Here is a 15,360-nt window from a genome sequence, read left to right on the forward strand (position 1 = left end):
GGGCTGATCTAGGTCTGAACATGGCTAACCGTCCCAGATTGAACCCTGAATCAACCTCTGGGCTAACCTAAGTCAGGCCATGCTTAACGCATAGTTTGAATTGAAATTTAGCTTGTTATGGGTTTTCCCCAGAGAGAGGAGAACTGAAGACCCTTGGAGAAAAGCCGGCCCTAGCGTCTAATAAGGTGAAACAGATGGCCAGAAGGAACATTTCATATTTTTTTTAGATTTCTAGAATTCTCAATTGCGTCAGCCTTGCAATTCTATAACAATGGAAGAAGACAGTAATGTAGTGAGAAAGGGTCATCATCAGGAATCGAACCCTTTTATAGTTGTTTTCCACATTGCGCATTCATACATACTTAATAACTATGTATAAACTATCATCCATAGATCGCAAAAAAGAAGAAGAAAAGAAAAAAGAAAACCCAATTTTTGTTAGATTTGTTATCCAACTGTCCTTCGAATTTCAAAAGTTTCATACTATTTATCGAAGCCTTAAATGACAACCTGTAGAACTGATCAAAGTTAGAGATGGGCTAAATGAAAAATCAAAATGGTATTTAGGGTGATCCTAGAACCGTGTCTCTGAGGGAAGAAAATTAGAAAAAAAAATTCGAATCTAGGAAGAGACCCACAAAACTCTATGTGAAGGTGAGACCAGATCAGTTTACACTCATCCATTTGAATAAATTAGATGACAGGTGCTTTGAACCTTTTAAAGTAGGACTGACTGATGCACGTGCGGATTCTTTGGCACGTCACATTATATTGAAAGCCTAGTAGTGAAATTCAGAAATTTGCTTTGAGGAGAAATCCTCCTATTCGTCAATCAGTGAGTTAGCTGTGCTCTGACTTAGATAAGGCTTCGATGAAATTCGAAGGAGTGCGACTCTAATGTTTGCTTTGCTGAATGTAGAATAGACCTAATCCACTGTTTTCCAATTTCAGATCCCGTGCCATTCCCATAAAGTATCATTTTTTTGTTTAACGGTTGCACATACGGAGAAGACACATGAATATGGATACAACTCAAACAAAGAATCTTATTTTCAACTGAATGACGCGAGGTCTGAAAATGGGCAAAACATTACGCCCAGGTGAATTTGGTCCATTGCCCCCGTCCCCCACAAAAAAGTCTATAATTGCCTCAGATATGTGGCTGCGTGCTACTTTGGCAATGCACTTCTTGCCTCGCAGTACTCAAACGTGAATAAAGTTACTTGATGGGGGTCTTTGGTTCGATAGTTCTTATTCGGCTTTATTACGAATTTCAAACAAGCGCTTTTTTCCAGGTCCACTGTAATTGTCACGTCATGCACGGAAAAAAATCAGTAATCTTGTGAAAGGTTATGCAAATGAGCCTAAATAAAGTACTTAGTCTGTCGCAATTGCAAGAAACTGGCAGCTTGTGATCATTCCCAAGATAATGAAATAACAAGATATGGCCGCCATGTTGGACATATTTCACACATCTTTTGTTATAAATATAAGTTTAAATATCTATGATACAATATTCATTAATATTTTGCAAGAGCATTCCCTTTTTATGCTCCAATCGCACCGAATATATCTTAAAACGGTTGATTTTGATAAGAATGAGGTTTTCCATTCACAAGCCAATGATTACTTGAGTCATACATAATTCGGAAGTGAGTTGTCGTTTATCCAAGTGGGGGAGACAGTTCTAGAGGTAACTATACCAGCTGTATGTCACATTACAGAATATATTGGTTCGTTGGATATAAATTAATGACATTCAGTGCGTGGTTTGCTCGGAATAATCAAGTACTAACATTAAGAAATTAAATATAGAATGGATATCGAGTTTTTAGACAGATTAGAAATGATCTTTCTACTCTGGCAGCCATCTTGAATTGGAATTGGAATTGGAATTGGAATTGGAATTGGAATTGGAATTGGAATTGGAATTGGAATTGGAATTGGAATTGGAATTGGAATTGGAATTGGAATTGGAATTGGAATTGGAATTGGAATTGGAATTGGAATTGGAATTGGAATTGTAATTGGAATTGGAATTGGATGAATTGGAATTGGAATTGGAATTGGAATTGGAATTGGAATTGAAATTGAAATTGGAATTGGAATTGAAATTGAAATTGAAATTGAAATTGAAATTGAAATTGAAATTGAAATTGAAATTGGAATTGGAATTGGAATTGGAATTGGAATTGGAATTGGAATTGGAATTGGAATTGGAATTGAAATTGGAATTGGAATTGGAATTGGAATTGGAATTGGAATTGGAATTGGAATTGGAATTGGAATTGGAATTGGCAAACTTTATTTATCATAGTTTAACTACAAGGAAAACCCTATTTCTATATATTTCTATATTTCGATTTCTATATATTTCTATATTTTACAAAACAGTCAGGAAAGATAGTCTTAGCAACTTGCTCAGAAACAAACCTTTTTTTTACAACCAAAAGTTAGTTTTATGATCATTTGTATAGACTATCTGAGTCAATTTTAGTTGACAACCAGAATTAAGTTTTATAATCATTTGAATAGAAAATATCTGTGTGTAATGTACTTTCCTGTGATAGACTGCGTGTGGCTGATATATACCGGAGATACGGAGAGGAATATTGGTCTTATACATCGATCGACGTATGGACCATAGTTTATTAGTTTGCTCCTACCAGGTATGCTCTCATGAAAACTACTTCAATCTCGTTCAGATAGTGTGTGCGATGGTCAGAATTTCTCTTTTAAGCTTCTCTTTCTTTAACTTTCGTTCTTGCATTCTTCCTTCCTTCCTTTTTTCCTTCTTTCCTTCCTTTCTTTAATTCGTTATTTCTTCTTGGTTTCATTTCTAATGAATATGCAGGGTGGAAATAACAAAAAAATAGTATAACTCGATCCTTCTAGATCAGTTACTATTTTACCTAAATAGATATCCATCTTGAAAAATGTTATTTGTTGTAGTCACTACTTTGATTTAAAAATCAATCTACATACTATCATCCATACTACATCGCAGGAAATAACAAGCAGTCAATCGAAAAGGTACTGATCCCCGTGTTGCCAACGACCTTTGATTCTTCACTCGTAACGTTGAAGCTCTCGATAGATTTAACACCTCTTCCACCGAAACAAATTATCTCCTCACCCTGAACAACCAGCCCAAAATCATTGCGCGCTTCATTCAACTGGCCGTCTAAAACTTTCCATCCTTTTGTTTTGATGCCTAACACTTCGATGCTTTTTAAGGTATCGGAATTATCTCTCCCTCCTATAACATAGATCGAGTTGTTTAAAGATACGACTCCCAACTGGAAACGCGCGAAGTTCAACGGCTTAAGGGGTGTCCACTTCTCGAGTTTAGTGTTGTAGCACTCGACGGAAAATAGAGCTCCTTTTTCGCCGAAGCCTCCTACTACGTATAGCTTGATCCCGATGCAAACTGCTCCTGATGATAACAACAACAAACTCATGATCAGCTATATATTTTTACTACATAGACATCTATTCACCAGTATTTAGTACCTGGTAACCTGCGACTCTCAGACATACTGGGCAGCTCTGTCCACTTTGAATTCTTAAGACTGAATTTGTATACTTTTTCTCGATGGGATTTTCCTCCCACGACGTAGATGCAGTTCTTACCAGCACAAACTGCTGCGTCATGTGTGTCTATACCTGAAAGTTACAACGAATAATGTAATATTGGTGACATTGGTTCATATATGCCATTGGTTGCATATGGGTGGCATTAAGCATTGGTTGCATATGGATAGCATGGGTGATACGGGTGGCATGGGTATCATTGGTACATTGGTACAAGTGGCTACATATGGGTGGCATGGGTGCCACTGGTTGCATATGGATAGCATGGGTGATACGGATGGCATGGGTAGCATTGGTACATAGGTACCAGTGGCTACATATGGGTGTCAGGGGTGGCATGGGTGGCATGGGTGGCATGGGTAGCATTGGTGCATAGATGCCACTGGTTGCATATGGGTAGCATGTAAGACATGAGTAACATTGATGACATGGGTTGCATTGGTGCAAGGGTTGCGTGGTTGGCATTGGTGGTATCCATGTGAAGTTATTATATGAGTAACATGGGTGGCATGCGCTGCTACGGCGCTGTCTATCCCCACTGTCTAGTTCAAGTCTAAGTTCTCAAGTTCGATCGATTCTCGACCGAACCGCATGTGCATGTGAATTCAGTACTTTTTGTTATGTGTTTGTTGTTCTCTCCCTTGCCTCGAGGGTTTTTCTTTGCGTACTCCGGTTTTAATTTCATTCCTTAGTGTAAATTCAATATATGAATTTTGTGTTACAAATGCATGAACGTATGGTGAAGGTGTTTATTGATCGATCTGGAAAGCCTCATGGAAGAGCTGCTAACGTTGAATGATAATTGAATAATATTATAAAGGAAATTTCCATGGCAAATACGATGCTTTCCTGCATTTTGATGGACTTTCGTTAATGATGTTCTAAAATGAACAGATGGGCAACTTACCTGGCCCAACACCCAACCAGCACAAGCCAACTGGATCGTACTTCTCGACTCGTTTTTCATATACTGCATGTATATCATCACCAACTATTACTGTACAGCGATGTTCACCATCTCCATCATCAACGGGCACCATAGGGTAACAGGGAATGCATGTACCGTGCACTGGATCAAACCGCTCTGCTATGCTGTCTCTTCTACTTAGTACATAAATCGATTCTTGCGGTTTTCTTGGGCGGGATGGCTTGGTGGGGTCCCTGTGGTGGTCCATTGCCTTCTCTACGAATTCTGAGCAGAGGTTTTCTTTTTCTACTAGGTCTGGGATAACTTGACGGACTAATAAATTTTCTGGTATCTGACAAAATCGGACTTCCTGAAAAACTCTTTCTGCAGACTCTCGTCTGGAAAAGGAAGCAAAAGTTGAGATTGATAGCCTGAATGCATGGGTAGAATTAAAAATGATGGATGGATGGATGGATGGATGGATGGATGGATGGATGGATGGATGGATGGATGGATGGATGGATGGATGGATGGATTGTCTAGCCACATCAGTCATGCACTCATATAATTAGATACAATAATGTAGACATTTTCAATATACGTTTCCACTGACCTGTTATCGCGATCGTGCATGTACCATTTATAAACAGCTTCATAAACAATCTCTTCGCCTTTAACTCTCAGATTCTCACTTTTGAGTATTTCTCTTAACTGTTCCGCCTCCAGTGAGAGGAATGCTTTGCGTCTGGCGATCTCCTCGAAGTTCCACTCCACAAATCTGTCGATTTTTTCTTTCATATCAGCAAGGTTGTGTCTCCTGGAAACACCTTGTAGCCGAAGGCAGTTTGAAATACTTATGCTTGCGACGACCGATTCGATCACTGCTTGTAAAGCTTCTTCGTTCTGGATGAGAAAAACAGAAAATTATATAAGTGTAGTTTCAAAACATTTGGAAGTCCAATGGAAAATAAACGAAAGAAATTAAGAAAGATCATAGACATAAAACTCATAAAATTTAATTTTAAAGTTAGTGTTAGCTTGTTTCTAAAGGCTGGCTATGGTTGGCAGGTTTCCTCTTCACTGGTAACATGCAAAGTCTCCCTTGTTCTCTGCCAAGTATCGCCAACGAGGAAGACTCTGCTAGCAGGAAAGGTTTTCACTGGCGTTTGAATCGATATCGGAGTCAGAAGCAGTTCATGCTTGACTGTTTGTAAGTGAAAACTGCCCATTACGAGCATGCTAAGCCAAAAGGAAACCTTTCCATCTTTCCAATTACGGTTCCGATCCCGATTCCACGAAGCCTCGTTATAGGATCTTATGATGCGTTCCGAGGTTAATGTTAGGGGACAAGATAGACGTCATCTTGGAAACAGGTCCACATTCCCACAATGCCAACTCCATCCAGTTTTTTCCTCACTTTCGGAACGTAAATTCAATTGTGCTGTTGTGCACTATATTTTTCATTGATAACTTTTTGATCATTGCGTGAGCATCGGACTCTCGTGCGGGAGATCGTGGTTCGAGTCCCGGCCGGACCAACACTCAGGGTCTTAAAATAACACACTCATCATTACTAACCAAAATCGGAGGGACGTAAAAGAACCACTGAGGACGTAAAGAAACCCTGGCAGTGACCACCCTCAGTGCCTACACTTCACACTAACCATCTCTCATGCTTGTAAATTTCATAAAAAGCAATCTGTCATTTACAACTCAACGCAAAGCGCCTTTTGATTATATCCACATAGAAAGGGCGCTATATAAAATCATAAATCATCATCATATCAGTTGTTGTCGTTCATCGTGTCATGTCGTGTCTTGTCGGATCGACCTCACAGTGTGTCCGGTACGGCATAAGCAAATCATATAACCCGTACGCTCTTTCGGAATTATTCTAAAAAATATATACCTTTAACCTTTAAAGTACTTCTTTTTTTTTTTTTTTTTTTTTTTTTTTTTTTTTCTGAAAACTTAAAATATAAATGTGATTCTCGACTCAAAGTCGGGGGTGTCTTGGATACGTTCGACATTAAATAATAAGTGCACTTAGCGAAACAAAACGTCTATATTGGGCATCAGACAATCCATATCCCTTACAACCCTTGATCAGTTTGATAACATAGACCATGAATATTTACATAACGGTGTTTGATGTGTCTCAGACCATCGATATGGTGAGATTTAATGAATAAATCTATTAGAATTTTGAAATGGAATAAAACAAATCGAGGTAAGTAAGAAATAAAGCCGCCAATTATGATTTTAATTTACAGAGACAAAAAGCATCTTAAAAACCAGGTTACAATATTCAAATAACACTATGTTGTCATTATTATAACATTCAATCTGTTAGGAGATCAAAATATATAATATTTCATGTTTTTATTAAATTATTATAACACTATAATAAGCTGGAGCTATTTAGAATCATTTTATAAGGAATTTTGATATAATGAAATATCATTTTCCTTTATCTAGGGGGATTTGAGAACGAACTGATTTCTTATTAATCCCTAATTGTTCTTTTGTTATTTTTTTTTTTTTATGTAAACGTTCTTGCAATTAGGTGTAAGTAGTGGTATTTCTATTAAGCTTCTCTTCTCTTCAGAAGAGGGGAGGGATAGGAGAAGATGAGAGGAGAGGCAGAGGGAGTGGAGGGGAGAGGATTCGCGGAAGGGGGGATCTTCTTCTCTCTCTTCTATTACTTCTTCTCTTCTCTTCTCTTCTCTTCTCTTCTCTTCGCTTCTCTTCTCTTCTCTTCTCTTCTCTTTTCGTTCTTTTTTCTTCTATTTTTTTATTTATTTTCTTTTAGCTTCTAATTTTGGCCGTTGTATCACGACGTGGGACTATCACAACAAAGCCTCAAGCTCCACACTAGGGAAAAAGCCCAAAGATCGAATTAAAATTCATAGAGAAAACCACCATAGTGGGCTGCACAAAAGCTTTAATTGCAGGTAGTCTACAAGTTCGTTAGATTGCGTTGATATCAGTAATATTATGTTTAATTAATAACTGAGTCTATTTTAAGCCACCAGTTGCCAAAGATAATTCAATATGTTTAAGCAAACAAATCTCTGATTGGACTAGATGATAGAACACTTACAGAACCAGTAAAATCGAGATATTAAATTATGAGAGTCAAATTTAGAAATGTTTTGAGTCATGGGTCTTGATTGGTCTTCGTAATTAGAAAAGGAGATGATTTTTGTTGTGGACATTTTAAAAGAAAATAAAAGTTAAGGAGTGTGCCTAAGATATTTTCAGAAATTATATGACTACCTTTTTTCCTCTTCTTTTTTTATCGTTTTTTAATTATTATATTTTTTCTTTTTCGTGACAGTGATAATTTTATATATTGGTATTATTTTCGGGTATTTTTTTTCAATTTTTAGGACAAATTTGACGAAAAATATTTTTCTTTTTTTAACATACGAAGGTAAACAGTACTAGCATCATCGCAGGAAAACAAACGTCAAATCTTCAATGTATTATTCACGACTTCTATCATCATTACTACCTCTTACACACGTAGAATATCAAAACCATTATGCCAATGTTTTAGGGTTTATCAATCCTCTTTTTTATATACAAATTTCTAGATTTTTTTTTTCAAAGTACAATTTTGATTTCTAACTCGTCGTTTTAATCGAATCCTTGTTTTCTTTTAAAAAATTTACTATCAATAAAATCAAATATTATTTAGTTTTCGTTTGGATTCTTCCTGAGCAAGTTTATTGCCAGGCACAACGTTGAAACGTATCATATTGTACTATACAAACAAACCTTACTTTTGAAAGGTGTGTGTAATATTCAAAACTGAAAATGTTGCAACGTCATTTATTTCGCAGGTTTCTAGTTCGACCAACTTTAATGTTAATTATTAAAGTCAGAAATCAGAATAAATGGATTGAAAAAGTACGGATATCTTTTTAGAGTTGAGTTAACTCAAAATTTCAATTTCGATTTTACATTTGCTTCGTTTAACATTTTGAATCATTTCAATTGTCGGCTAAAGATAATTTTTCTAGTTTGGAATTAAATTTCTTACCTTTAATAAACATGCAGTTTCTAGAAGTTCCTCTGTGTTTTTCACATTGATATGTAAAGATCCTGTATAAAGAAACTCTATCATAGCAGCCATGGACTCAGGTTGGATATTATCAGGCATAACAAACTCGTTATTAGACCGATCCAGCTCAGACGAAGAAAACTCACGTCTGAAAAAAGGTGAAGTTGCGGCTAGAACTGCTCTATGTGCAGTTAATGTCAGGTTCCCAACTTTAAGAACCACATCACAAAGTTCCATATTGCCTCGCATTTCGTGAAGTACACTGAACGCCTCTCGGCAATGATTCTTAGCCTCGAAGAACGACTGTATCGAAGATTTTGAGCTCGCAGACATCTTAGGTTTGCACGAGTCTGGAGTTGCAATGATACGTCTTAGTGTTTTGACACTAGACTTAGCTTATTTTAGCTTTTCACAAATTTAAATTTTGAAGACGATATTCGAATTCCCCCTTAGCGCGAGCTAGATTTTAAGAATCGATATCTGCTTCTTACAATCAGTTCTTTAGTGCTTTTAGCGGTAATCTTAAGTTTGAATTGATTAATTCTCGGTCAAGTAAAAATATATAAAAGAATATTTTTTTGGTCGCCTCAAGAGTCTTGCAGCTGCCTATCAATGACTTTTGTTCCAATTACAAACACATCCTACGAGTTGTCAATACAAAGTTTCTTTTTAACCAATCAGATTGATTAACTTTCCGTTCACATATTTCAGTCCATTTTGATAATTATTCTTGGCTCGATAATGGTAATGATTTGTAGTTTTGATTTAAGCACAAAAATTACACCACTACTTAAGTCTACGTACAGATAGTCATTTGTTTCGCAACTTTTTGGCATAAAAATATTGAATAAGTTTAGATCTATGATCGCCATTATTTTTAAGCAATTTTTATTTAAGTTACGTTGAAATGATAGACGAATTATTGGCAAAGAAAAGCTCTTTACACTATGCTAAAGTACACATAAAAAGACACCTTAATTTTAAGGAGAGATGGAAAAAATATTGTTTTGATTGGAATTTACTTAAGCTTGTTAACCAATTTAGGTTGTACGTGGACAAATGAGGTTTTAGATCTTAATTTCTCCAAAAAGGTTGCGAAAATGATTTGCAATCGAATTGAAATATAAGAGTACCGATTTGTGTGCTACAGGACAGGAGAATTACCATCAGAGCACAGGGGAAAAAAACCAATTTTGTGTGATGATGAGTCCGAAGGTCACACAGAGGGAAGGCGCGTCTGACAAACAATACAAATCCACCTGTTGTTAACTTGTCAGAAAAAGTTAACTTGTTGTTAGCAACGTGACTTTGTTACTAGGTGAAAATGCATGTTTCAATACAATAAGGAGAAATTTATGTTGCACGGATATTTATATTATTTTGTAATAACCCCTACACGATTTTTGTTTCGTGTATGTGTATGAGTGTGTAGTTCGGCCGATATTTATTTTCTCTAGAACTAGAAGGAGAGAATGCGCAATATTTTTTTCGTAGCCGAAGCTAAATAGCTTGCTCGCGGATATTTTTTTGGGGAATTTACGCAATCCCCCTCCCTCTCCACCCCACCTCCTCAATTATGTAATGCAGGAATACGGTACGTCATGTTGTAGTATCATCGGGTGTAATGGGTTCGTTCCCATAAGAGTGTGTTTATCGTTTACAGTCAATTCAAAAAATGTTGTCGACCAATTCTAGAATACGCGACTGGACCGAAAGGAACTCTGGGTGGCAATCATTGAAGCCGAGTTTGAGTCCATAATTTTATCTGACTAGTTATGCCTGGTTTACAGCACGAACCTTCGTAGGCGAGGCGGGAAGTGTTGAAGGAGACGTTTTTATAATTTCTTCATATTTTCAAAATTGTGAACTTAATCATAACTACTTTGTTTTTCTTTCCCTAAACCCGAAGACTTTTGAAGCATTTGATGGATTGTTCTCGCCATTATTATCTTATTACTAGCGGTAACAATTAATTCAAAACGAATATTTAACCGCTTCAGTGATTTTTACCCATATTCCTTTCGGTCAAGTCGCGTAGGCTTGAGCCGGTCGACGACAACGTTTTTTGAATTGACTGTAACTGGGAAGCATACGGTGCTGACTTACAACACTGTATACGGTCGTAACATCAAAATGGCTTCCCATAAGAGTTTTTATTGTAAGTATAAGTGGGAAACATACGGTACTGACTTACAGCACGTAAATAAAGACTTCATTTGTATTCAGAAGAGTAAAAAGATTACCTTTCAAACTAAATAAGGAATTGAATCGAGTTTTCAATTGAAAACCCCCTCCCTCACTTCCACTAAATAAAGCAAATTAGTGTGATTCAACATAATTAGATCAAAACAACAGGAGACCGAAAAGTATTCATTTATATTAATTTTAAGTTACTAGAAACAACGAGAAAAAAAGGTTTTCTGAATATCTACTATGTTTTGAAAGCCTTGGGAGTTTTTTTAGGTTTTCGGTTTACTTCCGCCTACGCAAACGTCAACAAATTATTTCAAGTCAACTGTAATTGGTTTAGCGTAATGAAGTCATGGTTTTCCTGTTATCATTAATGACAAATAGCATGATAAAAAATTAAATGAGCTCAAATTAAAAGTAATATAATTGAAGTCAGGATTCATAATAATGCTTGAACTGTTTGTCTTTTTTTAAAGATTCGTAAAAAAATGTTTTCAAAATAAGTCTGTACGTAGATTAGAAAAGAGTTGAACTGAATGACTGCTTCGGTATGTGTGTTCAGTCAAATACAAAAGCAAGTGAAGTCAAGAAGGCAAAATTTAAAATAATGGCTTGGTTTCAGCTGTAAATTAAGTTTTAGAGAAAAAAGAATCCAAACTCACAGATCAAATCTTGAAACAACCTCTGGCTGATCAAAGTCAGGGCACGGCTAACTCACAGACCGAACCCTGAAACAACCTCTGGGCTAATCTAAGTCAGGGCATGGCTAACTCACAGATCAAACCCTGAAACAACTTCTGGGTTGATCTATGTCAGGGCACGGCTAACCCACAGATTGAACCCTGAAATTAACAACCTCCGGCTGATCAAAGTCAGGGCACTGCTAACTCACAGATCGAACCCTGAAACAACCTCTGGGCTGATCTAAGTCAGGGCATGGCTAACCCACAGATCAAACCCTGAAACAACCTCTGGGCTGATCTAAGTCAGGGCATGGCTAACTCACAGATCAAACCCTGAAACAACTTCTGGGTTGATCTATGTCAGGGCATGGCTAACTCACAGATTGAACCCTGAAACAACCTCTGGGCTGATCAAAGTCAAAGCATAGCTAACATGTACAGAAATTTAGCGTGCTAGGTTTTGTGAAGGGAGGAAAACCGGAGAATATCGATGCGAGAAAAATGTGATTTATAAAAGATTTATAAAATTCATCTTAGTTAAGTCAATCTTAATAATTTTGATGAAGCTGAAACGTCAATCAAAACTTGGGTACTCTGTGTTTGAAAAGAGAAAATGCACTAACTTGCGCAAGTAGTGCGCGCACCGAACAAGCGCGCGCCGCTAGAGTTGGCGCGCACTGTTTAAATGTACTCTATCGGCGCGCGCTATATAAAAAACAATGTCACAACAAATATTTGAATTTTAACGGTTAACTCAATCAGAAACAAACAGGATTTTGTAAGTTTGACAGAGGCCTGTGGATTTGATCAGAAAATGTTTTGCTTAAAAGTGTTTTGGCGATCGTTGCTTTTCCTATGGATACTTCTCCTGAATTTCTTCTGCGCTGAATCCTTTCCAACCGAAGTCAAGATAGGTAGGATCTTTTGCAAAGATTGTGACATGACGGAAAAACGAGCATTTCTTCTTGGCATTAAATACATCAACAACAGCACTTCCATCCTACCAAACGTTCAGTTGCTTGTGGAACTAAATGACACGGATTGGTTGGATTCTTTTAACAACATTGAGACAGTTTATTGGCAGATTTACAAAGGGGCTGTCGCAATCATTGGTCCTATGACATCGCCTATGGTGAAGATTACCTATCCCTTTTGTGAAGGATTTGGTGTACCGCAAATCGCTCCTTATGCTACTGATTCGCCTTTCGAGTTTTCTTCTCACTTCTACAAGTATTTTCTACGGATGAGCAGTAGTGATTCCATCGAGAACCAAGTGATTGCAGATTTTATAGCTCACTTTAACTGGACTCGTCTGGCTCTCATCTCATCTCGAAGTGAATATGGCCTCAACGGACTTGTCACTTTGAAGGACATTGCATCCCACAATGGTTGGCAAATCCTAGCGTATGAAACCTTTCAAGAACACAAGAATATTTCCCTTATCAATGCAACAAATCAACTCATGCACATCCGCAGTCGTGGCGCAAGAATCATCATCCTGAATTGTATTGCTATGTATGTTCCATCGATTCTGAAACAGGCTCGTGATTTGGGAGTGTTAAAAAACCGTGTATGGATACTTACCAGCGGAGCATTTGGACCACACGAGCCATTTTATACGGGTATGACAGCACCGGACTATCTACGAGGTGTCGTAGGTATACGGCATACTTTTGGGCACGGACAAATGTCGGATGCTTTCAAAACTGCTTGGAAGAGCGCGGGCTATCCTGAAATATCCTTTGGAAATGAAGCTGCAGCCGGTCATACCTTTGATGCAGTGCTAGTGCTCGCTGAAGGTCTTCAAAACTTTTTTGATCATGGATATAACATCTCGAACGTAACTCAAAAGTTTGGAATTTATACGAAATCCGAAACAGCTCCCAGACCTGAAGGAAAATATCTGATGGAATACTTGAGTAACGTGAATACTTCAGGCGTTATGTCTGATAACTTGGCGTTTGATAGCAGTCGTTCACCTGTTCAAGACGAGTTTGAGGTTGTAAATCTGCGAACTTATGGATTCGAGAAAGTTGGACATTGGAATCCTAAGGTTAGGCTTGTCATGGAGCCGAACAAAGAAATCGTGTGGTCCTCAGGAAAAGTCGACATTCCTTCAGACAGCACCCACCTGATAGAGAACAGGACTCTGAAGGTCGTCACCATCGAGGAACATCCTTTTGTGTACATGTTTACTTCGGAAAAGGACGGAAAGAAAGAGTACAGATTTAGTGGCTATTGCATCGAGTTGCTTGACAAATTGGCTGAGAAAATGAAGTTTAACTACGAGATTTACCCTGTCTCAGACAATAAGTTTGGTTCACTGGATTCATTAACTAAAGAATGGAATGGCATGGTGAAGGAACTTCTGCAGGGAAAAGCTGATATTGCAGTGGCTTCTTTTACAATCAGCCCTGAGAGACAACGCGTTATTGACTTCACTCAACCTTACATCAACCTTGGTCTAACAGCTTTGATTAAATCGGTCACTAAAACCTCTGAATACTTCTCGTTCTTCAGGCCGTTTCGCTACGACATGTGGCTTGCAATAGGAGTGACTATGATTGTTGTTGGCTTCTTTCTGTGGTTTTTCAGTACATTCAGTCCCTATGGATACTATGGTCGCTGTGTTCAGACATGCTTAAGCAGAGTGCATCCAGAACATCTCAAGTTTCGGGACACTTTGACTCTTGTAAGGTCTCTTTGGTCGACAGTAGTTTACTACGTTGGACAAAGCTCTGACCATCTACATCCTGTGAGTTCACCAGGAAGGATCACTGTTGCCGTATGGTGGTTTGCCATTCTCATAATCATGTCATCGTACACTGCTAACCTTGCTGCCTTTCTTACAATTCAGCGTTTTTCATCTCCCGTGAAAACTGTAGGCGAACTGGCACAACAAAGGAGTATTTCATATGGCACAGTGCAAAACAGTCAACCACAAGCTTTCTTTGAAACATCAACGATCCCGAGCTTTGTTACCATGTGGCAGTACATGCAATATCATCAAACCCTCGTTAAAAGCAGCTCAGAAGGTATAGAGAGAGCTAAAAACGAAAATTACGCTTTTATATGGGATTCTGTGGTATTGGAGTACATTGCGCATAAGCAGAATGAGTGTGGCTCTTTGATAACTGTTGGGAGTCTTCTTGGTAAGATTGGCTATGGATTTGGGCTCCAAAAGGATTCGCCTTACACTCAACAGCTTAGCAATGCCATCCTTGAGCTTCGTCACAAGGGTGTAATGGACATACTTGAAAAGAAATGGATTCACTCGGATGAAAGATGCAGCGGGAAACCCGGTGCGGCAGGAGAAGATGGAAATCAGCTGGGGTTAGGAGACCTCGCAGGAATATTCATCGTCGTCGGTGCAGGAATCGCAATAAGCTTTGTTGTTCTTGCGTTTGAATGGCTTTGGGCGGCTCACAAGGACACAGAGGTGGAACAAGAAGATACGGCCTCGAAACCAAGTATAATCTCAGCTTTGCATTCACGTCGAATACGAGCGTTCCATGACTGGAGGCATCGAGAAGATATCCCTAAAGTACGAAAACATGCTACTTTGATATGAAATAGCGTTCGTCCAATGTTCCCAACAAGGCAAAGCAGACAGACTGGCCCAGCTGGAACTCTCACTCCAACTGTCAGTATGGATTCAGCCAGTAATATTGAATTAGACAAAGTTATGTCTTAAATACAGACTGCTGAAGTAGAAATAGACGATGATGATGACAATCAAAGTTACGTTATTTAAAACCTCATTCATTTAAAACTTCCTTTTATTTTTCGTTTTTGCGACGTAGACAACTCCAGACACGGTACGCTTTTTGGCATTTCACTTAAACTGATCAGACGTTAAATAATATGGCTAGATCTGTCTTTTTGATTTGTTTTAAAGACGGACGTCCCGAATTAAC

At 38.0% G+C, this 15,360-nt stretch overlaps 2 protein-coding genes across 2 annotated transcripts; one reads left to right on the forward strand and one right to left on the reverse strand.

Moving 5' to 3' along the window:
• Positions 1 to 2,303: 2,303 nt before the first annotated feature.
• LOC116300636 (kelch-like protein 12) lies at positions 2,304 to 9,173 on the reverse strand. Its single transcript, XM_031709540.2, has 5 exons — positions 8,550 to 9,173; positions 5,115 to 5,404; positions 4,502 to 4,899; positions 3,514 to 3,666; positions 2,304 to 3,436 (listed from the first exon to the last, which is right to left on the reverse strand). The coding sequence occupies exons 1-5, from the start codon at positions 8,901 to 8,903 to the stop codon at positions 2,997 to 2,999; spliced, it is 1,635 nt and encodes a 544-aa protein (XP_031565400.1). The 5' UTR covers positions 8,904 to 9,173; the 3' UTR covers positions 2,304 to 2,996.
• Positions 9,174 to 12,257: 3,084 nt separating this feature from the next.
• LOC116300623 (glutamate receptor ionotropic, kainate 2-like) lies at positions 12,258 to 15,014 on the forward strand. Its single transcript, XM_031709526.2, has one exon. It carries the CDS (start codon positions 12,258 to 12,260, stop codon positions 15,012 to 15,014), a length of 2,757 nt encoding a protein of 918 aa, XP_031565386.2.
• Positions 15,015 to 15,360: the final 346 nt, after the last annotated feature.

Source organism: Actinia tenebrosa, unplaced genomic scaffold (genome assembly GCF_029948245.1).
Source record: "Actinia tenebrosa isolate PJP-AT-01 unplaced genomic scaffold, QUT_ActTen_1.0 PGA_scaffold9__36_contigs__length_13948895, whole genome shotgun sequence".
Classification (NCBI taxonomy): Eukaryota; Metazoa; Cnidaria; class Anthozoa; order Actiniaria; family Actiniidae; genus Actinia; species Actinia tenebrosa.